The sequence below is a fragment of the Hippoglossus stenolepis genome, chromosome 6 (genome assembly GCF_022539355.2).
Source record: "Hippoglossus stenolepis isolate QCI-W04-F060 chromosome 6, HSTE1.2, whole genome shotgun sequence".
Classification (NCBI taxonomy): domain Eukaryota; kingdom Metazoa; phylum Chordata; class Actinopteri; order Pleuronectiformes; family Pleuronectidae; genus Hippoglossus; species Hippoglossus stenolepis.
The window spans coordinates 9141196-9165291 of record NC_061488.1 but is presented as its reverse complement, the minus strand read 5'-3'; the positions used below and the strand labels follow the sequence as shown (position 1 = coordinate 9165291).

The 24096-nt window shown below is 40.5% G+C and overlaps 5 protein-coding genes across 7 annotated transcripts; 4 read left to right on the top strand and 1 right to left on the bottom strand.

Annotated features, from left to right (window-relative positions):
- Window positions 1–660: 660 nt before the first annotated feature.
- Window positions 661–7292, top strand: abhd6b (abhydrolase domain containing 6, acylglycerol lipase b). Of its 2 annotated transcripts, none has more exons than XM_035159448.2 (10): window positions 661–910; window positions 1911–1964; window positions 2247–2373; window positions 2784–2940; window positions 3486–3599; window positions 3724–3856; window positions 5223–5380; window positions 5541–5595; window positions 5690–5790; window positions 6910–7292. In XM_035159448.2, exons 3-10 carry the CDS (start codon window positions 2249–2251, stop codon window positions 7087–7089), a joined length of 1023 nt encoding a protein of 340 aa, XP_035015339.2. In that variant the 5' UTR covers window positions 661–910; window positions 1911–1964; window positions 2247–2248; the 3' UTR covers window positions 7090–7292. The 2 variants fall into 2 exon arrangements, with proteins under 2 accessions (XP_035015339.2, XP_035015340.2); XM_035159449.2 differs by lacking the exon at window positions 661–910 and adding an exon at window positions 1748–1797.
- Window positions 7293–7376: 84 nt separating this feature from the next.
- Window positions 7377–11288, top strand: kctd6b (potassium channel tetramerization domain containing 6b). 2 transcript variants are annotated; one of them, XM_035160281.2, is made up of 3 exons: window positions 7378–7559; window positions 9030–9131; window positions 9820–11288. In XM_035160281.2, the coding sequence occupies exons 2-3, from the start codon at window positions 9105–9107 to the stop codon at window positions 10504–10506; spliced, it is 714 nt and encodes a 237-aa protein (XP_035016172.1). In that variant the 5' UTR covers window positions 7378–7559; window positions 9030–9104; the 3' UTR covers window positions 10507–11288. The 2 variants fall into 2 exon arrangements, with proteins under 2 accessions (XP_035016173.1, XP_035016172.1); XM_035160282.2 differs by lacking the exon at window positions 9030–9131 and having other exon boundaries at window positions 7377–7559.
- A 1483-nt stretch (window positions 11289–12771) lies between these two features.
- On the top strand, window positions 12772–16050 carry LOC118111378 (small integral membrane protein 4). Its single transcript, XM_035159918.2, has 2 exons — window positions 12772–13081; window positions 15421–16050. Exons 1-2 carry the CDS (start codon window positions 12928–12930, stop codon window positions 15510–15512), a joined length of 246 nt encoding a protein of 81 aa, XP_035015809.1. The 5' UTR covers window positions 12772–12927; the 3' UTR covers window positions 15513–16050.
- On the bottom strand, window positions 15625–17679 carry ognb (osteoglycin, paralog b). The gene is made up of 6 exons (XM_035159916.2): window positions 17512–17679; window positions 17349–17424; window positions 16909–17073; window positions 16618–16820; window positions 16422–16514; window positions 15625–16323 (listed from the first exon to the last, which is right to left on the bottom strand). Exons 1-6 carry the CDS (start codon window positions 17608–17610, stop codon window positions 16156–16158), a joined length of 804 nt encoding a protein of 267 aa, XP_035015807.2. The 5' UTR covers window positions 17611–17679; the 3' UTR covers window positions 15625–16155.
- Window positions 17680–19457: 1778 nt separating this feature from the next.
- LOC118111377 (14-3-3 protein beta/alpha-1) lies at window positions 19458–23974 on the top strand. Its single transcript, XM_035159917.2, has 6 exons — window positions 19458–19763; window positions 20890–21191; window positions 21316–21439; window positions 21650–21813; window positions 21966–22061; window positions 22153–23974. Exons 2-6 carry the CDS (start codon window positions 20898–20900, stop codon window positions 22207–22209), a joined length of 735 nt encoding a protein of 244 aa, XP_035015808.1. The 5' UTR covers window positions 19458–19763; window positions 20890–20897; the 3' UTR covers window positions 22210–23974.
- Window positions 23975–24096: the final 122 nt, after the last annotated feature.

Below are 24096 nucleotides of genomic sequence, written 5' to 3'. Positions count from 1 at the left end.
TGGCCTGCGAGCAGATCGAGGGCTGTCCGTATATAAGGATGAGAATCATTCCCATGAAAGGCGAGCCTCTCTGCAGAGTTGTCGTGTCCATTTGTTCTGCTCTAGTTTGTATGTAGGTCATTGGTAGTAGACCAGAGATGCAGCAGAATGGCAGCCGTGCACTGCATTAGAAGGAATTTACATACTGTGTAATCCTGGGCTTCATATAGCTCTGATTTACATTCTGACTAATGCTGAAGTCGTACACTATCATACTGAGAATAATTCAGCAAATTTCCTACATCACAACATGAGGAAAAGCTTAAGATGCTTTCAGCAGACCTCTATGTTATTAAATTGAAATGTGTTGCTCAAATGCTGAAAAGACTTAACTCTGTCTTTCTATTTGTTGTTTGCTTATAAAAAAAAAACATGAAATTATGCTTTTTGTGAAACAGCTGTATACAGAATGCTAAATTATTATTTCACTTATTTTTCTGTTCATAGTTACACTACAGGTTTTTATGAGTATATATATCTTCATGTATCAAATGAATTGGTCAGCACTTGCAAAAAACACTGGTTTGTACATTAGCAGTCATTTTGATATTCATTACACAACAACATCCAAAGGATCAGCTGAGTTAATGTCACCTCTGGAGGGCAGTGTGTTCATGTGAGGCTCCACCGATGCATCAGCAAGGTTTCTTACCCTCAGTCAAGGAAACTTCCTCAATGTGGCAATTGGCAACACCTGCTTCAGACTTCCCTCAAACCTCCATCATCACCTGAGGAAGCCGTGATGACATCTCACTGTCTGCACATGTCATGGCAACCAGGGGTCTGTGCCAGAAGCCCTCTGCTCTTCACTGCTGACTGCAACAAACCTGGGACACTCACTCACAGCCTGCCTCCATCATGACACCCAGTGGTAAGTTTTGGACCTCAAGCTTGAGCTCGATGTGGAGGAGAGAGTGAGACACGTTCAAACTAATAGTGGAGACTGAAAGCACAGTTAGTGGAGGAGGGATCCTAAAGTCAGAGGGTGAAACATGGCGGTGAGTAAGAGTTCAGTGAGACTCAAAGTTAAACCGTGCTCTTTCATCTACTTATACATAGCTGTATTTATAGATTAGGCAGATTCTTTAATTTGAGGGTATAAGATTTAAATTTAAGTTCAGAGGAGTTGGAGCCTGGGAGCCAGTCGGTAGCAACGGGCGGCTCTTTTGAGATTTTTGCAGTGGTACGTCAACGTTACAGCATTATGTCACACTCACTAATAATATTCTGGTCTGAAATACAGTTTTCTCGAAATATGAGCTCCTCTTTACACATCAAACATATACAGAACTATTTAGAAACCAACACTGCCTTTGTCACAAAGAGATAGAAGCAACATTTACCAAGATCAAAAACTCCAAGTTCATAAAGACAAACTGACATAAAACCTTTTGAGATTGGGCTGCTATAGACTAGGACTGCAACTCATTACCAACTAATCTGATGGTTATTTTCCCAAATAGTTGATTAATTATTAGGTCTAATAATATATTTGTACAAAACCTTCTCTTCTCTTGTTTTGTACTGTTCAAAGATATTATTTCCATACTGCATCTCCTGGGATGTATCAAATGTAAAAGTTATTCCTGACAGGTTTGACCGCAGAGCGCCTGGTCAGGAGCAGAGTCTGGACTGTACGTTCACTTTAAAAGATTGATTGAGTTCTGTAGTTGGCCCAGTTTTCCCCGATGATGAGTAATAATCAATGGGTTTATCCAGAGCAAACATAATGTGTCGGGACGAACTGCACTCCAAAGGGTCAGTTTTATTTCAAATTTCTGAAAGATAAATGGACTAATAACACTATCTGTACATCAGTGATACCTGCAATCAAATTAATCTACCGGCTGTTAATCTAATCCGAATCCCAGGTGAACCACATGTTTGTCTGTGACAGAAGAAACAAGGAGGGAAAAAATAATCAGGTAAGTAAATTTGTACAGCATGTTGTGGATAAAAAAAAAAATGTTTTAGTTATATTAAAATGTGCACAAATATGCATCTCTATTATTACTTGTAAAATGATTTAATGTACTGCGTATACACATTGTTAAAAAATGTCTCCTGTTTGTCTATAATCTATAAATTATTCTTTTAATTCTCAACCAAACATTGTCTGGATGTCGGATACTGACTTTTCTCCTCCCCTGACATTTCATCTTCACGCTGTGTGTTGCATGTGTTCATGCTCTTTCTACGTGAGGCAGCCATGGCAGCTGATCTAGATGTGGCGAACCTGTTCGTCATTGCTGGGGCAACACTGGCGATTCCCATTCTGGCCTTCATCGCCTCCTTCCTTCTCTGGCCCTCGGCTCTCATCAAAGTTTATTACTGGTAATGTAAATTATTGTGTTGTCCCGTCCTCCACTGTATGTTTGTTATTACTGGTGATATTTGTCCAGAGCACGAAAGAAATGCAAGAAATGATAATTCTCCTGCAAGTGGGTTAAAAAATGTTACCGGGAAATGATTTCATTGCATGAAAACTGGCTAGTAAAAATGCGAGCCTGTCATTTGAAAAGGTTATTGTGACCTTTTTGAGCGTATGGTGTGAGAATCTAAATGTCAAGTCAGGTCAGTTTTATTATTAAGAGCCCAGAAAATCCTGAATTTGCCTCAACATGAAGCATATAACTGCAACCCAAAAAATTACATCTAAACCTGTCATCATTTGGCCCAAATTTGAATTGCAGTGAAGTTGTGCCTCTGCGTGTCAGCTCAGATGTGTCTCTGCTCCTCCGCAGGTACTGGAGGAGGACTCTGGGCCTGCAGGTTCGCTACGCAGACTGTGGCGGGTATCGCTTCTGTTTCTCCTACAGAGGAAAGCCTGGGATGAGACCTTCCATTTTGATGCTGCATGGCTTCTCTGCTCACAAAGACACGTGGCTCACTCTGGTCAAGGTCAGGGAAATACTCAGCATTTACTGCTATGGATTCATGACGCTACTACTCGGCTGATTTACCCTGTGCATAATTATTATAGTTCTGCCATTTTGAGGAGGTTGAAACTATGTGAAAGATGCACCTAACAATAAACCCTGATTGTAACTGAAATGTGTAGCTCCCCTCGGCTCTTCAGAGTTTAATATCTAGTTTTAGCTAATTATTTAGCTGTCTGGTCCATTAATATTCACTCTCACTGCTGTAGTGCTGTTTTTGACCACAGCAGGCAGACAGACACAGTCAGAGACGATAATGCACTAGAACATTTTGCAGCTAAAGAGTTGGCAGGGACCAAAAACAGAGCTAAAAGGAAATGAATATTTCACTCAACATTCATCACTTGGCCATGAACAGGATCCCAACTATATAAACTTAAAACCTGATGATAAGCCATTGCTCTCCAGGTGGATAAAATTATATTACAGGTTTAAATTTCAGGAATACGTATTCAGTTGCTAATGAGATTTAGAGTATTTATCACATGGTTTCTTCTACTGCTCTAGTATCTACCAAAACATCTGCACCTTGTGTGTGTGGACATGCCTGGCCATGAGGGAACAACACGCACCAACACAGAGGATTATTCGATCCAGGGCCAGGTCAGAAGGATCCATCAGGTACATTGAGAAAACATACCTCCTGAATCAAATACTGTGTGTGTATATATATATATATATATATATTCATCAGGTCACTAAATCATTTCACTGTAAATGTGTTTCTGTCCCTCGTTCTTCTCAGTTCGTGGAAACTATTCGCTTGAACAGAAAACCTTTCCATCTGGTGGGAACGTCCATGGGGGGAAACGTAGCTGGGGTTTACGCAGCTCGCTACCCCTCAGAAATCTGTAGCATGACTCTCATTTGCCCAGACGGTCAGTCACAGTGTGTGTGGTTGTGTGAAGAAAGTGTATGTAAGTGTGTAAGGACTGCATGCTCACTGTATGACAAGCCACAAGGTTTTAAATATATGTGTGTGTGTTTATGTGGGATTGTGTGTGTGTGTGTGTGCATTTGCGTGAAAGTTTGAGAAAATAACTCTGATGATGTCATAGTGATGTTAAATGGTTTATCTTGGATTGGGCTTGTAGTCCCAAAATTTATATTTATAAAAACTTCATTAAAAGCTGGAGGCATTGAAGGTGAATCAAGGTCTAAACTCAAGATGGATCACAACTTTTCGTTTGTAGCATGTGTCAAGAAACGATAATTTGAAATGTTATACCTTATTTTTCCCATCGTTCAACTAGATGACAACTTTCACTAGACCCTTCCTGTCTGTGGAGGGTCCAATTGCAAAGTTCATGTCAGATGTGTTGTGTGTCCCTTTTTGTAAGCTAGATCTGATTAAGAGTTTAAATAGCATTAACATAATGCTTTGTAGTAGACAGACAGATGGACGGATGGATGGATGGAGAGAAAAGAGAGAGAGAGTACTATTTAATCCCAAAGAGAATTTTTAAAAACATTATTTGCAAAAACAATGAAGTAGGTCAGAGAAATGATCATGTTTGTGTAAAGTCACAGTCAGACAGTACGAGAAAGATCAGTTGAGTCTGAAATATAACATATGTGACGTGTGATATAATATATATTGTTGTCAGAGAAACCCCCCCCCTTGCTGATACAGAGAGAAGTCAATGTAGGCTACAGTATAGAGGCAGCTGCAGGAGCATATCTTTGTTTAATGCAAAACAACAACAATACCACAAATACCATAAATCATCTGAAATATGGATCATTATAACCCTTACGAAGGAGGATTCATTGCAGGACTTTTGTATTAGAAAAGAGCAGTTTTAGCTAGCTGTACCTAATAAACTGCTAACTGCGTGTATAACCCAGCAGGGTTTTGGTCATTTCATTAAATTTGATCATTTTAAATTCCTTTAACATTTGGGTTGGGTTTATTGACCAGGTGTTTCCTCTCAGGGTTTTTGGCCTCTTTGGGGTTTTTGGCCCACACATAATTGTTAAGTTGTGAGATCATTTCAAACTCTGAAACAGTGTTGAAAGAGGGATTAGTCATGAGTTTTTTAAAATTTTATTGTACCTTTTATTGTATTGTTGGCTCATCTAAAGACAGGCCTTGTAAGTTAGCTTTGAGTATACGTGCGTACTTTTATTGCATTGCAGCATTAGCTCATATACTACTTCAAATTTATTTCACTTTTCTTTTGGAGCATACATTTTTGTTTCATGTTTCTTTATTTGGGTGAAAACTGTGATTTTATCCTGCAGGTATCAGACATCCGTGTGAGACCAAGTTTGACAATCACCTGCAGGACCTGGAGCACAGCAATTACACATTAAATATCCCGCTGATCCCCACTACACCTGAAGAGATGGAGGACATGTTCAGACTCTGCTCCCATGTTCGCTTTAAAATCCCTCAGCAGGTCAGGTCCAGACTTGTAGCTGGCAGAAGCTTACATTCACCATATTTGATAATGTTACAATGTGTTTAGGATCAGCAAAAAGCTGTCAGAGTAAAATTCACCCTTACTTTTTAAATGTTACTGCATCTTGTGGTTGTGTAAACATGTTTTTATTGTTTAGATTCTTCAAGGGTTGGTAGATGTTCGGCAGCCTCACAACACATTTTACCAGGATGGTTAGTTCACTTTGCCATGAGACATTTTAAGATTTCCAATGTTTAAGCATCCATGTGACTTCCCAGTAATTTTTTTCTTCTTTTTTTCCATTAGTATTTATGGAGATTGTTGGTGAGGAGTCAAGATACGCCTTACACGATCACCTACATCTGATCGCTGCACCTTTACAAGTGATATGGGGCAAAAAAGACCAGGTAACTATGTAAAGTGGTGCAGCAGCTACATGTGGGCTGTGCACATTTGTAGCCTCAGTATTGGCTTGACCTTTTAATACACCGGTTTCCGTTGCTCTAGATATACTGAATCAGCACAGTAAGACATCAGTGATGAATGGTTAGGGACAGTTTTAAGAAAGTCTGTACAATCTGAAATCTATTTATTTCAGCCTCTTTTCTCCAGTTTTTACTCTGAAGAACATCACAGCTTTGAGGTCTCCATTATTTCCAGGCCACGAGACAGAAGTCATCTCACTCTGGCCCATATTCTGAGAGAGGCTTACAGCACTTCCTGTCAAAACACAGCCTAATAAGATTATACTGATCTTTCACCCTCTCTTTTGAACAATGAGGTACATTTGTGTCGAACCACTGTTACACATGCCTGCTGCAACATAGAAGGAGCATAGCTAAATTTAAAATCACAATCCAAACACAAATGAAAACAAAAGATTAGACCCAGCTACATTCCCAAACTTACTCGACGTAATGATTGTACAATTTAACTGTCCAATGTACTGCTTAATAGTCATTTCAAGATAAATCCTCAGTTAGATTTGCGGATGGTGATGTTGGACTTACAGTTGATTCTATAACAAAAACAAATGAGGCAACTTCCATGTTTTTTAGGGCCCAGCTCATGTGGGTACTGAGAACTACTTTATCCCTTCCTACTACACCCTTGATGCTGTTCCACTGATACAGTGACTCAGCAAAGCTTATACAAATACAGAGGTGATTACCTACAGGCTTCAGATTCTGAACTAATCTCAAGAATCACATGGATGTGTAACAACTTGTAACCTGAGGGTGGTGGCTCAGGTTTCTCCATCTGCTCAGTTAATGTCTGACGAGAGAAGTCTCGTACTTTCAGTGCACAAGTATGATAGTTATTAGGGCTGGGCAATCAAACATAGAACAATATCAAAAAATATCAAGAGTTTAAAAGCACAACCTTTTCTCAGGAGCAGAAACCAGTCCTTCAACTTAAAATAAATATAATGTTATATTTACAGTGAGAATTACTGATGAATGGTATAAATGTTTGTATCCTGATATAATGTTGGGCCATATCGTCCTAACCCTGCATGTCTCCAGGTGGTGGATGTCTCTGGGGCTGCGGTGATCGCCGACGTGCTGCCTGGGTGCAGGGTGGACCTGCTGGAGAACTGTGGCCACTCGGTGGTGATGGAGAGGCCGTGTCGGACCGCCAAGCTCCTCCTGGAGTTCATCATCCTGCAGCAGGGGGCCAGGGGCAGCACGAAGAAATCCACCTGAACGAAAGACTTTAAAATCATTCACCTGCTGCCGCACCGGGTGCTCCTCATACGTGACGTGCATGCACACACACACGTGCGTGGACACTTTGATAACACACACTAAAGCAGTTGTCCAGCTTCGTGCTCCACAGTTTCTCAGATGCTGAAATAAATCACGTGTGATGTAAACCTGACAATGATAATAAAGAGCTCATGCATGTTGCAGTGTGTGAATGGATGTGTTCATGCGGGGCGGGCGGGGGCGGGGGGTGTGTGTGGCTGCAGCAGGACCTCCTCCTCCTCTTCCTCCTCTTCATCCCCACCCTCCTCCTGGTGTGCGCAGTTTTGCTGCAGCCCGGAGTCGAGCACATCTGCCCGGTGCGACCAGCGGTGAACATCACTCCCCCTGAACCGCAGCGTTACACAAACCGAGGGTCGCTGCTGCTGCTGCCGGGGAAGAGAAGCCGAGTGTTCACCAGGAGAAGCCAGGTGAGGCTTTGTCTTTAGTTTAATGTCTGCTTCTCTTCCAGTTTGTCTAATGAAGACCCCGGCGTTAACCTCCGGAGGAGCAGCAGCTAACGTTAGCCACTTTAGCATGCTAGCTAGCCACTAAGTAGCCATCGAGCTAGCAGGCGTAGGATAAGCATTTGGAGTGTAGTGCTGACGTTGTGTTGAACGCTGCTAACCTCAGTGCACACAGGCTGAATAGATGCAACAAATGCATTTAGTTGCATGTGTTGTAACAGCTCATTTGTTTGCTAAATAGATAGAAATACACCGACGCCGGATGCTGATCAACATTAGCCATCACACACACATTAGCTGCCACCAGTGGACAGTTCAGTCACACTGGAAACATGCGAGTTCGCTTTCACTTCCTCGGAAGAGTTTATGATTTCAGTCTCGATCAATAAACTCATTCAAAAGTCAAAGTTTAATTTTCACCCAGGAAATGAAAAGTTGACCGGAACAGTGATAATGGATCATTTGAGTCACTGATTAAAATCTGGCACTTAACCAGTCTGTTGCATCGTTCAGTTTTACACGTACACATTTCCTACAATATAAAACTAACCGGTCTGTATATACTGTACATTATATAAACGCACAACTGTCATAAGGTTCACGTACCTTGTGTCTATATATGCATCATGTACATAATGATCCATACTTGAACCAGCAACTTTGCACTCTGCACCATATGATTCACCTACCCACATATAAGTAACCTCTATGTTATCGACCCATATTAGTTTTAGCATCTTTGCACCACTGCACCTTCGTCCTCAGGTCATAATAAGTAGTTACATGTTGTCCACCCATGCACATTTTGTTTCCTGGTGCACTGCTGTCGTGTATGGTCTAACTCTATTGCTCATAGTGGCCACGCTTATCTTGCTAGTTTCTGGTAGTTTGTTTGTATGTCAAATTCTTTTATAGAAACTAGTGTGTGTACTCATACATGGCAAATAAAGCTGATTCAGATTCTAATACTTGATATTCAGAGCCTCATTCGGATGTGTATTTCAAGGACATATTGTTATCAGCGAACAGAACAAACAACAAATATAGTTCCTTCTACACACACTCGTACACACGTTTGTACAGCTATGTTAGTGAGGACACTCATTGGCATAATGCATTCCCTAGCCCCTTACCCTAACCATCCAAACTAAATGCCTAACCCTTAACCTAATTCTAACCCTAACACCAAGTCTTAACTCCCAAACAGTCCATTAAATGGGGGTCACAAAGTGAGGACTGGTCAAAAGGTCCTCATTCTCCCAAAATGTCCTCACTCCGTTGGTTATATGCTCAAACTGGTCCTCACAAAGATAGCTGTACACACACAGACACACAGAGAGCGGCTGCACTGCAAAACATGAGATGTGACTGTGTCCCTCATTAACTGAATAACTTTGTTACAGCTCATGTTAATGTGATTTTGTTTTTCCACAGGAGAAATTGAAGTAACCCAAACCATATCTGTTCCCTCTCTATTTTGGCTCTGACCAAGTGGGTATTGTTCTACAAATGGATAATGGAGACTGGGGCCATAGGGTAAGAGATGGATAGAAGTGAAGTCCGTCTAGATCAGGAGCCATTTCAGGTGTTTCTGATGAAGATATTCAATCTTGTTTTAATGTTAAACTAGCCAAAACTAAGGTAGTCAAATACAACGATGCAGCAGTAAATGCCCGGATTTAGTTTTAATTGTCTTTGACTTCAATTTTTTTTATTTGAAATACAATAACTATTAGTATTGTGCACCAGAAAAAAAAAAGACATGGCTGATCCAGAACTACCCAAGTCCAACCCACTGAAACAGAGAAACAGGAGGGGGCGTTTTGTAGGAATGAATCAATGAAGGCAGAAATAAAGGGACAATATAGGATATCATCATCATCATCATCATCATCAATGGGCTTATCCTTCATCACCCACACCAATGCATTTATAAAAGTAATGCATCTCATATATTTTACATTCTTTGAACGCTGCCACCCACTCCCTGAAAAGAGGCTCTCTGTCAAATCATTATTGTTGTTGTCTGGCACCATTTCCTCACCAAATGTGGAAAAGCTCATCACACATTAAATGTAAATTTTGGCCTGAAAGGTAGAAGTTGACGCCTATGACATCAACAGCGACTTAATACCAATGAATCAAATTGTGTGCAAATGCTGACTCAGTTTAACTTCACAAAAACCTGATCCTTAACTTGTCCTCTGCTCCTTTTTTGTCCTAGATGACTTCTCCTGTTACTCTGAACGTGGGAGGCTGCCTCTACACCACCAGTCTATCCACCCTGCAGCGCTATCCAGACTCCATGCTGGGCGCCATGTTCAGGGGAGATTTCCCCACCACTCGCGATTCCAAAGGGAACTATTTCATTGATCGGGATGGAACACTTTTCCGATACATCCTGAACTTCCTGCGGACGTCCGAGCTCACCCTCCCGGTGGATTTCGCAGAGACAGACCTCCTGAGGAAGGAGGCGGACTTCTACCAGATCGAACCCTTGATTCAGTGCCTTAGCGATCCCAAGCCGCTGTACCCTCCCGACATCTTCGAGCAGGTTGTAGAGCTTTCCAGCACTCGGAAACTGTCAAAATACTCGAACCCTGTGGCTGTTATCATCACGCAGTTAACGATTACTACGAAGGTTCATGCCTTGCTCGAAGGCATTGCCAACAACTTCACCAAGTGGAACAAACACATGATGGACACCAGAGACTGTCAGTTGTCGTTCACTTTCGGACCATGTGACTATCATCAAGAGGTGTCATTACGGGTTCTCCTCATGGACTACATTATGAAACAAGGCTTCACCATCAGGAACACGCGTGTGCATCACATGAGCGAGCGTGCAAACGAGAACACAGTGGAGCATCACTGGACTTTCTGTAGACCAGCTCAAAAAGTTGAAGACTGAGTTAAAGCACATAAAGAACTTGTCTTTTTTATACTGCATAAATCATAAACAAAAAAAGTTTCAGTATCACTAATAATCATTTAAAACTATTTAGTTCTACAGTGCACAAACTTCAAAGTCCAGACTGAGCATAAGAAACAGCCAATCTGTGAAATATTGATTTATTCCCTTTCTTATCTGTGTTACTGAGACATATTTGACATTCCTTGCAACATAAATTACTTGAGGTTACAAAATAATTTTATAAAGCAATGCGATCACAATTTTATTCATTTAGATACACTGTGTTATACCCCAATCGTGCAAAAAAATGTGGCTACATTGTTTTATTTTCTAGGGGTAATTGTTTGTTTTAAAGTGACTCCAAAACCTGTGTCTGTTTAATAAAGTGTAATAAAGTAATTGTGATCATGTAGCCATGAATGTAAATTTATACCCCGATCTTGGAGAAGAATAAGTCCAAAAGAAAAGATTGTAAATCTGTCATTGTCATAAGTTAAGTCCTGTCACGAGTCTACTTTTTTAACTTGATAATAATAAAGTATAATTGTCTTTAGCCCAGTGTCTTTCTGGACGGTTGACAATCGATCTTAGTCCCTTAGCTCTTTATTATCTGGAGTACGGTACTGTTTCTGAAGACCCCAGTAGTTGTTGCATGTGTGTCTTGTATATGTATTTGTTGTGTGTGCTTTGCAGTACAATGTCTATGGTTACACTTTAGAGTTCAAGTCAACAGTGATGTGTTTGGTCATCTTTTAAAAAATAAAACCATTTGTATATTTGTCAGTTATTACATTTTTGTCTTGTGGTTGAACATTTCACTGTGTTTCTGTAGAATTTAGCTCGAGAGCTGTTGTGTTTGAGCAGTTTTTGACTAATAAGAAGCTGTAGTTTATTTTGAATTTGCAGCTTTCAGTTTGGCAGTTAAGGAAAATTAAGTTTGAATATTGAGGGACTGATTGAGTTTATGTTTTCCACCTCTTACCAATTTGAAAGGTTGTTTAAACACGGTTAAAACCTGAACACTTTCATTTAGGCAGAACAAACTATTTGTCTTTTTCCATCCTGATCATATAAGACCAGGGATTGATTAAAAAAAACACCATAATTGGATAAACTGGGAGAGAGAAAAGAGAGTCCAGATTTGACCAGTTTGAGTTTAATCATTTTTGAATGGCCCACAGACCTTTTTCACACCCATATTGACATGATTCTACTGTGTTAACCCACTAATCTACAGCAAAGTGGTTGCTATGAAAAATATCTTGTGTTAGTATGGAGGACACTGGCAGGTCTTTATTTTTGCCTTGATACATGAAATAGACGTTTTGATACATTTAAAAGTTGGTTTTAAATGGTCTTAAGGCTTTAATTTGAGCATATGACACTATTTCACAACAATAAGAAGTGAGTAAAACTGGACTGTGTTGTAATTTAAGTTCCCCCTAACATGCTGAATTGTCAGCTGTGAATCGAAACTAACTCCAGTGTCATCAGAATAATGTAGCATATGTGTTAACAACAGGGAATGAAATCTGTCCTATTTATAAAGATGAAACAATGGAAAGCTTCATGTCTTATATAACACGTGGCTCACATTGGACGACCCTCGAGTTAAAGGTGGCAGTTAATGTCTTCAAAAACATGTTGGACAAAAGAAAATCTTTGTAATTGGGGGTTGAATATTTAACTGGGTGAGAATAATGTGTGTTTGTGGAAGCACTTATTATAACTCTGACTTTGTGTGTGTGTGTGTTTTCTGTATGCCAGTGCATCCCTAGGGCAATATTTGATTTCCACCCAGTGACCTACTTCATAGATTATTTATTGAATTGAAGAAGAGAAGGCATTAGAAGAGAAGTGTGCTTTTCATTCATTCATTATTGTGTTTATTAGGTTGAAATACATGGAAAACTGCAGAAAAAAGGGAAAAAGTATAACTCTTTACTCTTAATATGCTGCATTTACTTGATGTTGGCAGAAAACTGAATACCCCCCCAACCACACACAGACACGCGCACACACACACACACACACACACACACACACACACACACACACACACACACACACACACACACACACACACACACACACACACACACACACACACACACACACACACACGGCTTCCTTCGTGGTTTAAACGATGCGGCCTGAACGCAGCATTGCGAGTGGTGCGTTCGTTTAAACTTCGAATTCCGCGCTGCCAACCCTTCTGCTCATAGGCTCTGCTCCGCACTCCAGCTCACTCCGCTCATCCGCTTTACGCCGGATGCCTCAGCGAGCGCGCCCCGTCACGTCCGTCTCTCATAACACACGTGAAGGACAAACAGAGGGTCCACGCTGTTCTGTCCTCTCACTAACTCACATTGTGCAGTTTGATCTGTTTACCCACGTGTAGCATGTCCCTTGGCCAGGATGCTTCGCCAGAGTCAAACACTCAAGTACTTCCTCAGCCTGGTTCCGGGTAAACGTCGCCTCGGGACGTACCGGTTCCTCCCCGTCTTCTTCTGCATCGGAGGAGTCATGGAGTGGATCATGATCAACGTGCGGATCGGAAGAGAAACTTTCTGTGAGTGAAACATGAGGCGAACTGTTCAGTGGTGACGTCCCTTTTAACCAGGTATCCAGCTAGCGTGTTGTTAGCATGTTAGCCTCTGTGTTTACCTGTGTCTGTGGATACAAAACACATGAGTACACCTGGACGTGTCAAGCTGTCACCTGATCTGCATCCAACACGTCCAGCCCCGCCATGTTGGGTCAAATGTTACATGTCCGCCAACCTGCTCATCTTCACTTCACATGTTTAAGCTAATGTCGCCATGTTCTACATTGAAGCTGTTACCATGGACGGATTGACCTCCGTGGCTGCCCCGGGGCAAACACCTGTCCTTGGGCCCCTAATGCCCCCCCTCCCCAGTTCATGTTAAATTATTAGTTTGATAAGATGAATAGATTCATATAAACCATTAAATGAATTGGTAACCCCTTTTCTCCATTTGATAAATTACTCACACAGAGATTCTCAGTCTTTTGTCTGAGTAAACAACAAGGAATTTGAATATGTTCACGTTGGTGACGTATTATTTACTGAGCAATTGATCGATTTAGTAAAGAAAATAAATGTTGGATGTTTTCTTCATGAAAATAATTGTTGGTTGCAGCCTGACAGTTCACCTGCGACTGAATACTGCTCCCCATGGTCTCTAACAGCAAACTGCCTGTGTATTCATTATTATTATAACTACACACTGTAATAATTATTTTATACAAAACGGGACATATTGGAGAAGTTTTATTAAAACAATATTACAACAACACAAGACTAGATTCTGACAGTTTATTTGGAATCCACCCTTGTGTGTTGACTAATCTTGTAAACTTAGTTTATGTGCAGGGTCTTTTTAATAGCATTAGATTTTCTTTTAATGACCGTGAAACAGGTTAATAATCGTTTCATTGTTGTAAATCTTTGTGGTATTAAATAGTCTTAAAGAGTATTGAATTCAACCAGGTGAGAAGTAAACCATATAGCAGTATAAAAAGAAATGCTCAAGTATATGTTACTCAAATGTAGTATTTAAGAACAGTTATTGAGTAAATGTACCTTTTACGTCCTCTTTATAACTTTGTTGACATTATCTGTCTGCAGTTATACTTGTAGACAGTAGATTTACCACAGAGTTACTCAAAAGACTGAAAAGAAAAAAGGAACCCTTGTTTTTTTTCTTCTCTCACTGACTGAACCCATATTGCATTTTTCCAGATGTGCTCAAACCTGCCATTTCTGGAGAACTGAGAGCGCTATTCTCTTCTGTTATAAAACGAGAAGAAAAACAACCCTGCACATTTTCTCCTGTTTTAGGTCATATAGGGATACAGAGAGATGTTTTCCTCTGCAGAAAGCAGACATGTGACAGTAGGAGAAAGCACAAATGGAACAGAAAAAAACCAACACTTTCAATGGAATTTGGTACTGACGTTTGTTACATGGCAGTTTGAATTGTCATATGTTGAACAAATTTAACCGATGATGACTCAGGGCTGTTGGAATAAGCCTTGACAGAGATAAAAGCAACCTGGAACTGGCTGATCTAAACGAAATACAGTCATTATTACAGTCATAGAGTGTTTTAATTATGTTTTTTTCCTATTGTGAGAAGCCAGAACAGCTGCGCTGGGAAGAATTGGTCTGTTTTGCATTTTGGCTCATTCAGGGCACCTGAACAAAACGAAAAGAACAGAACCACTTTTCATTTTATTATTAACATCTGTATGTTTGAGTGATGGAAAAAATAGTCAGATCCTTTACTTAAGTACAAATACTGTTTTGAATGTTCAGACTTTTTGATGGGATATTGGATAGTTTGAGCAAATGGATTAAATATTGATAATCATTGAGAGCTGGCTCTTCCAGCGCCGTCTCAGCCGACACTTGCTGCACCAGACGTAGGCTTTCCCGGGTCAGATTTGAATGCCTTCCCCTGATGCTGGGGTGACATTTATCAACAAATAATCACTATTTGTTGATATCTGTTAAAAACCTAGAATTTATAAGAAATGAAAAACTAGCAATTTTAATCTTAAAAGTCAATAGTAACTGAAACTGTCAGAGCAGAATGTGTAATTATCAGAGAGAGAATTTCTCTCTGAAATGTAGTGGAAGTTTAAAGTAGCATTAAATGGAAATACTCAAGTACCCGAATGTCAAAACTGTAAATTGTACTTGAGTAAATGTGCTTAATTACTATTCAACACATTTATTAGTTTGATATGTCAAACTGCTGTTATTATGAATAAGGCACGGATGTCACACATCAGCCATTCACAGTGTAGTCGAATGTAGCTTTTATAAATCTATATTACAGACATCTTCATTTCAGCTTCTTAAATGTATTTTTCTCTTGCCAGACGATGTCTACCGAAGAAAACAATCCGAACGGGAGTACCAGCAGAAGATAGCAGATGGACTGATTGTTGTCAATGAGCCTGCAACCAAGTGAACAACAGTCGGATTTAAAGTGGACTAAACATGTCGTTAAAGGAAATATACTTGGACTCTGGTTTATTACAACCACCGTATCACAGTTATAAGCTGTCAGAAAGACGCTGATGATCTCTTCCAACATGCAGCTTTTATTGTTTATATCTTTGGTTTAAGAAACAGCAACACACAAAAGCTGAAAAAACAAAACAAAATCACAACAAACGTCATATTTATTCATAACAACCACAACCAGATCTCAGTATTGGTTTGACAATGAATCTGTAAAAATGTTGCTGAGCACCTGCCAAGACGGCAAAGTCTCAGCCTAATTGTAACAATGAAAAGCTACAAACATATTGTGTTTATTGACATCTTGGATGGTTTTGCACGGATTTGTCTTACACTGGCAGAAAACACCGATAAGAAACAAAAACACGAGCTCTGTCTTTCCGTCTGTTCAATAATTTCATCATTTCTGTCGTATTCTACAAAAAAAGTTGCATCATCTTGAACTGTATTGTAAATTTGAGTATATAAAAAGTAACTTAAGAACAGTATTTTGTTCGTGGTATTCTTACTAAGCGTCCGTCTGCATCAGTTTACATAGATCAACCTCCCTCGCCCCCTCTAAGGTTTAAAAAAAACATGCTTTGGTCATTTCAGTTCCATCCGAGAGGGAGATACTGCAGACAGATGAAGCTGTTGGGGTGCTGCGACAGCTTCAGCGGGTTCCCGTCCAGTCTCACCTGGTCCAAGTTGTGGCGGATGTAGTGACTGGTGTTGCCTTTGCAGAATGTTTCATCTGTTATTGTTGAGATCTTGTTGTTCTGCAGGAGATCAACCCAAGGACACAAAATTATGGCTCCACTGACTCCCCGAAGAATTAGGATTTGCTGTTATTTCAGTGAATTGCGGATGGACTTACGTGCAGGTGCGCAACATGAAGAGACTCTGGAAGTTGGGGCACTGCTGTCAGTTCATTGTTTCCAAGGTAAAGATATGCCAATCTGGTGAGTTTCTGCAACAACAAAAAGATCCAGTGTCTTAGATCAGGCCACTTTAACAATTATCCAAAGTGCAAAATGTACTTTTGCATGAGATGATTTAAATCGCTCACTCACTTTAAAAGCTGTTGCCTTTACACCCTGGGTTCTAAGCTTGTTGAAGTTGGCATTAAATGACACTAGCTTGTTGGGAAGTATTGGAAGTTTGGTGAGTTTATTGTCTGTGAGAGTGAGCTCCTCAAGATTGAGAAGTTTGGAAAAAGCTCCATCTTCTATGTCAGCGATGAGATTCCCAGTTAGATCAATTACTCTTATTGTGGCTGAAACAAACAAAACAAAGGACAGAGAGCTTGCAAGATGACATTCACAGAGGGAAAATCTGTAGAATATTTTAACGATTGTATTCACCCATGTCTGCAAAGTCTCGATTGTGAAGTTTTGTGATTTTGTTGAAGCGTGCGTAGAGATATGTTGTTTCCTTGGGCAGTGCTGGGACAGATGACATTTCAGGAGACACATCCTCACAGTAAACAGATCCAGTCAGGCAAACGCACAGTAGACACGTCGGCAACTCTGAAAAGATCACATTTCTTATTTCAAATCACATTGGCTTTATTTTTCACCATTTTTTTTCTATTTGTTCTTTGAATAAGTTGACTAATTGGTCCCAGCCATGGGACTGGGCAGCTGAAACGCTCCACATACAGTTTAGCAGAGGACACTTGATCGGCCCCATTATTACATAATAGCTACATCCACAAAAATGTGGGAGAATTCCTCAGCAAGTGTTGCATAAGCTGCTTTGAAACTGTTGTGGAAAACTATTAATCAGTTGAAACAAAACTTACCATCAGCTTTTGGATCTGCTGCGTCAGTGTCTGATTCCTGAGGCAAGGCATAATCAGGATACTTCATAATGTCTCTCTGCAAAAAGAAGAAATCGTCCTCATAACAGCTTCTCTCAACTCACGACACTTGTGCATTTCCAAATGCAAGATATATTTTTTTTACCTCAGGTTTTCTTGCTTCCATGTATTCATGTTGTGCTGCAGAAGACCGTATCCACGGGATCATAATAGATGTGAAAATTAAAGTCCTTAATTGCATCATGGTGTCTTGGAGGGAGAAGAGAGCGCTGTCTGCTAGACTGAGTTCTGAGGTACATGTGAGCAGGAAAAGTTTCCATCCAGTTTTTATTCAGCTGCCAGTGAGAAAAGGAAACAGACTTTAACTCAATACATGCTGCATTTGTCTCCCTCTCAGTGTTTATTATGACACTTAAGACTATAATGCTTTATTTATTTTTTCTTTTGCAGCAAACACAGTAAATCACATGGAGCACAGAGTTATGATTAAAATATTGGTAGAGGGGAAATCACCAAGTACAGCTGTTTTGACATTTTACCGTCAGTGACAAAAGAATGTTTTACTGGAAAAACAGAGAGCGCAGGTTCCAGTTACTGGTATAAAAGGAATTGCCAAAGCAAACACAGAACTGGAGAGAAAACTATTTTGAATTTGTCTGTTTTTCAACTTAAAACTTCTTGTCACATAACAACTTATTAGGTCAATACGCTCTGTCCTTTCAGACGATAGCTCACTTTCCCATGAAGGAACAGACATTTAAAGGCTGATGGAATATTTTTATTTAGCTTGTTTATTAATTATTTTTCCACTGAGTAAGTTCTAAATTTGTTACAATATTTTTCCTTTCTGAAATTAGATGATTATTTTACACTTCAAGCAGCTGGACAGATGTTCTCTTTAACAAAAAGATCATATAACACAGTTTTGTTTGTTAAACTACCAAAAGTGCAAAGTGACTTTTTCCTATTGCAGGCATGAGTTAACATTATATGGGAGGTGTCCACACATCTCACCTGGAAAACACACTTGCTTTAAAGCAAACCATTAAAGCTACTCTGCATGCAGGGAAAGGCCAGTTAAGGCCACTCACTGAGATCATGACTGTTTTTTGCATAACATAAACCAATCAGATGGCCATCTCCCATCCACTTTAAAACCAGATGGTAGATTATTATCATAATGGTGGATTTGCCAGCTAAAGAGAGAACTTTCCTGCAGAGGAAATGGATCTGCTCCTGTGCAAAGTGAAAGCAAGCAAGTGTGTGTGTAATAAGCAGTTAGGCTCACGTTTCTCTCTTGATAACGCAACTTTAAAATAACAATAAAATATGGTGCTGTTGACTTCAGACCCGATTTCTTTGGTCAAAAGTGCAATCGCTCTCCACCTCCTTAAGATAGAGAGGCACTAACAATACTTCTGACCACATCTCATGTTAAGATGGGCATAAGTGCATTTGCTGGACAAGTAAACATCAACTGCAGTGTGTTTTGTCCTGTGTGTGAGATCAGGCTGTGGGTGTGTCATAATCAAAATATTGATGCTCAATTGTGCAAGTATGACAGCTCTACAGTGAAGTGATTTTTTTGCAACTTAATGTTTATATACAGAGGGCAACTGGTAAAAGAATACAGCAGTGTCCTTGTGCAAGCTCCAGAGGTGCTGTTCACCTTGACCTTTGAATGTGATGTGCAGGATGGAAAGCAAATCCAGCTTTATACATACACATGGATACAGCATGATGCATTAATACAGCATAATTATTTAGCTGTAATCAGAAAATAATTTAAACTGTGATTAAATAGCAATTTATTAATACAAATGACCCCTTGTAAGTCTCCCAATGTGTTTAAAACATGTGCAAATGGCCCCAGTGTGAAAGCTGAAATACCAGAAGATGTTTAACCCACAGCTGTGTTTTAAAAACATCTGGATGATGAATGAACACATCCCATTCATTTGTGTTCTTTCGCTTTAGGAGAATCCACAGACCTCAATCTGTTTAAATCTATATATCTGTGATTATAACATCTGACTGTGATATAACCCATTTGAGTTGGCTACATCAAGTGAGGATCTTCATTCGTACTCTGTTGCTGAGCAGCCGAGGAGAGACATTAAAAAACGGGGGCTTTTATAAACGTGCTGGTGTGTCCCTGTTAAATCAGACTGGTTGTGTGTAGCTACACGGTGTTTGTGTGGAGCTGCGATCGTCGTGTAGTTTCAGATGTGAGCTGAGGGCAGATGTGCGGTGAGAGAAGAGGAAACAGAAGTGCCAGTGTAACGGAAGTGGTACTGCCCTGAACGAGACGCTGACCTAACGGAGGACGGAGGCTGCATCGTCCACAGAGAGGAGAATAAAAGCAGGAGCAAAAAAAAAGATAAAGTCGTCAATATTGTGAGTATAACGACCCCGCGGGCACGAGTAGCGATTCTTCGCCCGTGGCTCCGCGGCGGAGGAGCCATTTCATCGCGTCCGGTTGAATCCCGAACGCGAAGCCATCACGCTAACGGAGCGGTGCTAGCTTGATCTGTGAAAGGCTGGCCGTGCTAGCCCGCTGGTTCGCGGTAGCATCCGCTGCTAGCTTAGCGCTGGGATTCCATGACACTTTGTTCCGACAGGCTCGGCAGCCTGGGCGGGCCGCGGCGCAGCTCCCCAAAATGAATTAAACGCCACATTAATGCACCTCAGCGCCATATTCCCCCCTCGTGTGGTTATTAACGGCAACATGGGCTCGTTGCCCGCGTCCCAACCGTGGTTTTTTTCTCATGGAAAGGCCGCCGTTGCTTGTGCTGGCCTAGCTAACCACCGTTACCGTTAGATAGCGGCAACCACACAGCAGACGACGGTGGCTAGAGTCGCTGCTAGCCGCTCCGTTGTCACGAATACGACAGATTAGCTCCAGCAACAATGTCCGCCCCAGTTATGTCGTTGAGATGTAATGGGAATAAAACCAGCGATGCATCATGTCGGTTGTAGTTAATGAAACCGACGCTAGCAGTCGCTGAGCTAAATGTCACCCCAGCATCAGGGGAGGGCATTAAAATCTGACCCGGGAAAGGCTACGTCTGGTGCAGCAAGTGTTCGGCTGAGACGGCGCTGGAAGAGCCAGCTCCCAATAATACAGGATAACAGGTGTAACCAGTGATCGGTGAACTGGGATCTGCCACATGACGATCAAATATTTCAATAAATAATCATATTCAGGAGACAGGATTTGAGAGCCATGACTAGCTAGCTGCTAACCTTAGCTAGTGATGTGTATGGTTGACCCACTTGCCAATGGGCCCAGTTCGCAGTGCCTCCCTTTCCATTGAATCCTGTGGTTTCTTCCATTTAAAGATGTGATTTAAAGCAAAAATCAAATCAGTTTATAACACACTTCAGAGTATTTGTAAAGGTGTAATGAATGTATAATTTAAAGGACATTGTGATACATGCATCCTTGTCTGTTGATTAAATACATGCATACATACCACACACTACATACATGACTTCTAATGCTGTGTTTTCTTTTATCCAGTCTAGAAGATGGATAAGAGTGACCTGGTGCAGAAGGCCAAGCTTGCTGAGCAGGCTGAGCGCTATGATGACATGGCCGCAGCCATGAAGTCGGTGACAGAGCAAGGTGGGGATCTGTCAAACGAGGATCGCAACCTTCTCTCGGTTGCCTACAAGAATGTGGTAGGGGCACGCCGCTCATCCTGGCGCGTCATCTCCAGCATCGAGCAGAAGACCGAGGGCAATGACAAAAAACAGCAGATGGCACGCGAATACCGGGAGAAGATTGAAACCGAGCTGCAGGAAATCTGCCACGATGTGCTCGTAAGGGTTTCTAATTTCTTGTGTGTTCGAAAACAGTGTAATTCTTATATTTGTGACGACAGTACACCTGTGCTATTAAGCCTGAATCTCACTAAACTGAAACACATGTCTATGTTGTTTTCAGGGCCTACTGGACAACTTCCTTATTGCCAACGCCTCTTCTGCTGAAAGCAAGGTGTTCTACCTGAAAATGAAAGGCGACTATTATAGATACCTGTCTGAGGTTGCATCTGGCGATACTAAGAAGGGTAAGTGAAGACATAATCTATATGATGATTGTGCTCCAATATAATTATATGATTATTTGTGTGACCAGTTATGTGTACCGTGACATTTCTTTCAGTTTTATTCTTTGCATCTTTTTTGTATTTTGCAAACAAAAAAGAAAAAAATATGATACCAATATAAGATGTATTGGAAATGATGACATTGATTTTTTGTTGTTTTTCTGCCCACAGATACAGTGGACAATTCCCAACAGGCCTACCAGCAAGCTTTCGACATTAGCAAGGGGGAGATGCAGCCGACACACCCTATTAGGCTTGGTCTGGCCCTCAACTTCTCAGTCTTCTACTATGAAATCCTCAACAACCCGGACAAGGCCTGCAGCTTGGCTAAGACGGTATGAAGCAGTAAAGCATCGCAAATTGCCCAAAATATCTCATTACTTAGATACAATGGAAGCTAATTTCAAGCGTTTATTATCAAACAGAGTTAACGGGATGCTTCCAGATGATACAAGTTTAATTAACAAGTGGAATCTCTGAATTTCAGGCATTCGATGAAGCCATCGCTGAACTTGACACTTTGAACGAGGATTCCTACAAAGACAGTACCCTGATCATGCAACTACTAAGGGACAACCTGACCGTGAGTTTTAAACCTCATGCTTTTTAAAACCTCTCTGTCCTGATGTGTTTATTCAAAGCAAATCATAACGTTGTCCTCTCTCTATTTCTAGCTGTGGACATCAGAAAACCAGGCAGATGAGGGAGAGACTGGAGATGGGGAAAACTAATGGAATTGCACTGTTAATCCACCTACACTCTTATCTTAAACACAGACAGCTTATATACATCCCCCTCCACTCCATCAGCCCCTCCCACTTCTGTATGACAAGCAGCCTGAATTGCTCCTGACCAACTAGTTTACCCCTCTCAGTTCACTGTGAGGTGACAGGCTAATTTTCAGTTGTTAGCAGATTCAGTCACTTTGTGGAAACATGTCGTATTGATTAGTGAGTCCATGTTGCTGTTGTTTTTGTCGGCTTTGTGTGTAAGTCTGTATGTAGTGAATGAGCGAGTGTGAAAGGATGCGAATGACTGTGCGTATGATCTAGGGGGGAGGGGGGTGTTGTGAATTCTAATCGTCCTTCCAAATTCCTTTGTCCCAACTAGTTTGTTGTGCATTTCTCATCCCTTTTTTTTGTTACTTTTCTTATTTGTGATTCCTCATGATATTTACAGGTTTTATTGTATGGTAATTGAACTGGCAGTTGATTTCCACCAAACACTGTGATGGTAGGCATTTCCATTTGCTTCACAACCCCCCAAAAAACCGTTTTGTGTTTGAATTTCCAGACACATCCAATCCTGTATTCAACTAACTGCAATTCTGCTGTGGGCTCATACAGAAAGGAGGCAGGCTGTATTGTGACACTGACATCTTGGTGTAATGCTTCTTGATCTTGTTCACAAATTTCACAGTTTCAAAGTTCCAAGGGCCCTTAAATTGTCATTGTTAGATCTGTTCAGACATAAGACATTCCACATAATTAGGCTTTTAAAAAGGCAGTGATCCTTTTTATGTTTTTTTATTTTATTTTTTTAAACTAAGTACGGATTGTCATTGTAGTTTCACTGTTCAGGTGCTGCTTGATCTCAGTACAATGAAAGATGTTTGTGCGTAAATGTGGTTCCATGTATTTTGCAGGATTGACTATCATCTGTATGTAAAACCTAAAGTAACCTTTTTATTGATGTTAATTGAAATGTCTTACCACACTGTATCAACCCTGCTTGCAAAATATTCCTCTTAAAGCGTTTGCTTTATCCCAAAAAAAATTGTTGTGCCTGGCTTTCTCTTGCAGCCTCTATTTTCATTAGGTGTCAGCATCTGCTTGATGTTTTTAAGAAATCACAAAAGAGAATGAGTTAGACTAGACTAGCTTTTTAACTGGTTGACGTCAACCTCATTTATTTTTTTTTAAAACCAGGTGCATCACTCTGCTGTTAAAGGTAGTCGGTGTGAACAATCACCTCAAAAATCAGGTTTCACATTTTGATGGTGCGATCTGGAAAGAAGCTCAGTGTCACAATACCATTTATCACCACTACATTCCACATATTGTAGTTGAAGACACCATTCCACATCATAGCTGACAGTCTCTTTACTCTGACAATGCTCCAATAAATTGAAATAATCTTCTGTTGGGGGAAAAAAAAAAAAAAAGTCAATTTATTATTATGCTTGACGAAAATGCAGTTAGTGAATGTGGAACGAAGCCTGTCTGTATATCAGGTATCTACTTGCTTTGTTTTTACTGACAAGTCTTATGGCTAAACATTTGCTTCTGTAACAGTCTATTACCCAGTGCACACACGTGGTTGTGAAAATTTTAGATTAGTTCTGAAAAGCAATGATGACATGGAGATAAACAATGGTTGGTGTAATTCTAGCTTTGTGTTTATGTATCTTTAAAACCATTCTAGTTTCACTATACGTGTAAGAAATAGGAAAAGTGTCAAAGACCATTCAGTGAAATAAAGTTTCGTTTAAGATAACGGGGGAAATTACGTCTGCATTTTTATTCACAAGGAACATTTTTATTAAAAGCGATGAGAAGATAATTAAACTCTCAAAGAAAGCGACACGAATAGCATGGGAGTTCTGGCATTGCGAGGAC

Bases quoted from the DNA above. Each gene is read 5' to 3' on its own strand.
- abhd6b (XM_035159448.2), top strand. From the start codon at position 2,249: ATGGCAGCTGATCTAGATGTGGCGAACCTGTTCGTCATTGCTGGGGCA. The intron at 2,374-2,783 runs GTAATGTAAATT...GCTCCTCCGCAG, and splicing joins CTCATCAAAGTTTATTACTG to GTACTGGAGGAGGACTCTGG. The intron at 3,857-5,222 runs GTCAGTCACAGT...TTTATCCTGCAG, and splicing joins GACTCTCATTTGCCCAGACG to GTATCAGACATCCGTGTGAG.
- ognb (XM_035159916.2), bottom strand. From the start codon at position 17,610: ATGATGCAATTAAGGACTTTAATTTTCACATCTATTATGATCCCGTGG. The intron at 16,821-16,908 runs GTGAATACAATC...TGTTTGTTTCAG, and splicing joins TCGAGACTTTGCAGACATGG to CCACAATAAGAGTAATTGAT. The intron at 16,324-16,421 runs GTAAGTCCATCC...GATCTCCTGCAG, and splicing joins TTCATGTTGCGCACCTGCAC to AACAACAAGATCTCAACAAT.
- LOC118111377 (XM_035159917.2), top strand. From the start codon at position 20,898: ATGGATAAGAGTGACCTGGTGCAGAAGGCCAAGCTTGCTGAGCAGGCT. The intron at 21,814-21,965 runs GTATGAAGCAGT...TCTGAATTTCAG, and splicing joins CCTGCAGCTTGGCTAAGACG to GCATTCGATGAAGCCATCGC. The intron at 22,062-22,152 runs GTGAGTTTTAAA...CTCTATTTCTAG, and splicing joins TACTAAGGGACAACCTGACC to CTGTGGACATCAGAAAACCA.
- LOC118111378 (XM_035159918.2), top strand. From the start codon at position 12,928: ATGCTTCGCCAGAGTCAAACACTCAAGTACTTCCTCAGCCTGGTTCCG. The intron at 13,082-15,420 runs GTGAGTGAAACA...TTCTCTTGCCAG, and splicing joins GATCGGAAGAGAAACTTTCT to ACGATGTCTACCGAAGAAAA.
- kctd6b (XM_035160281.2), top strand. From the start codon at position 9,105: ATGGATAATGGAGACTGGGGCCATAGG. The intron at 9,132-9,819 runs GTAAGAGATGGA...TTTTTGTCCTAG, and splicing joins ATGGAGACTGGGGCCATAGG to ATGACTTCTCCTGTTACTCT.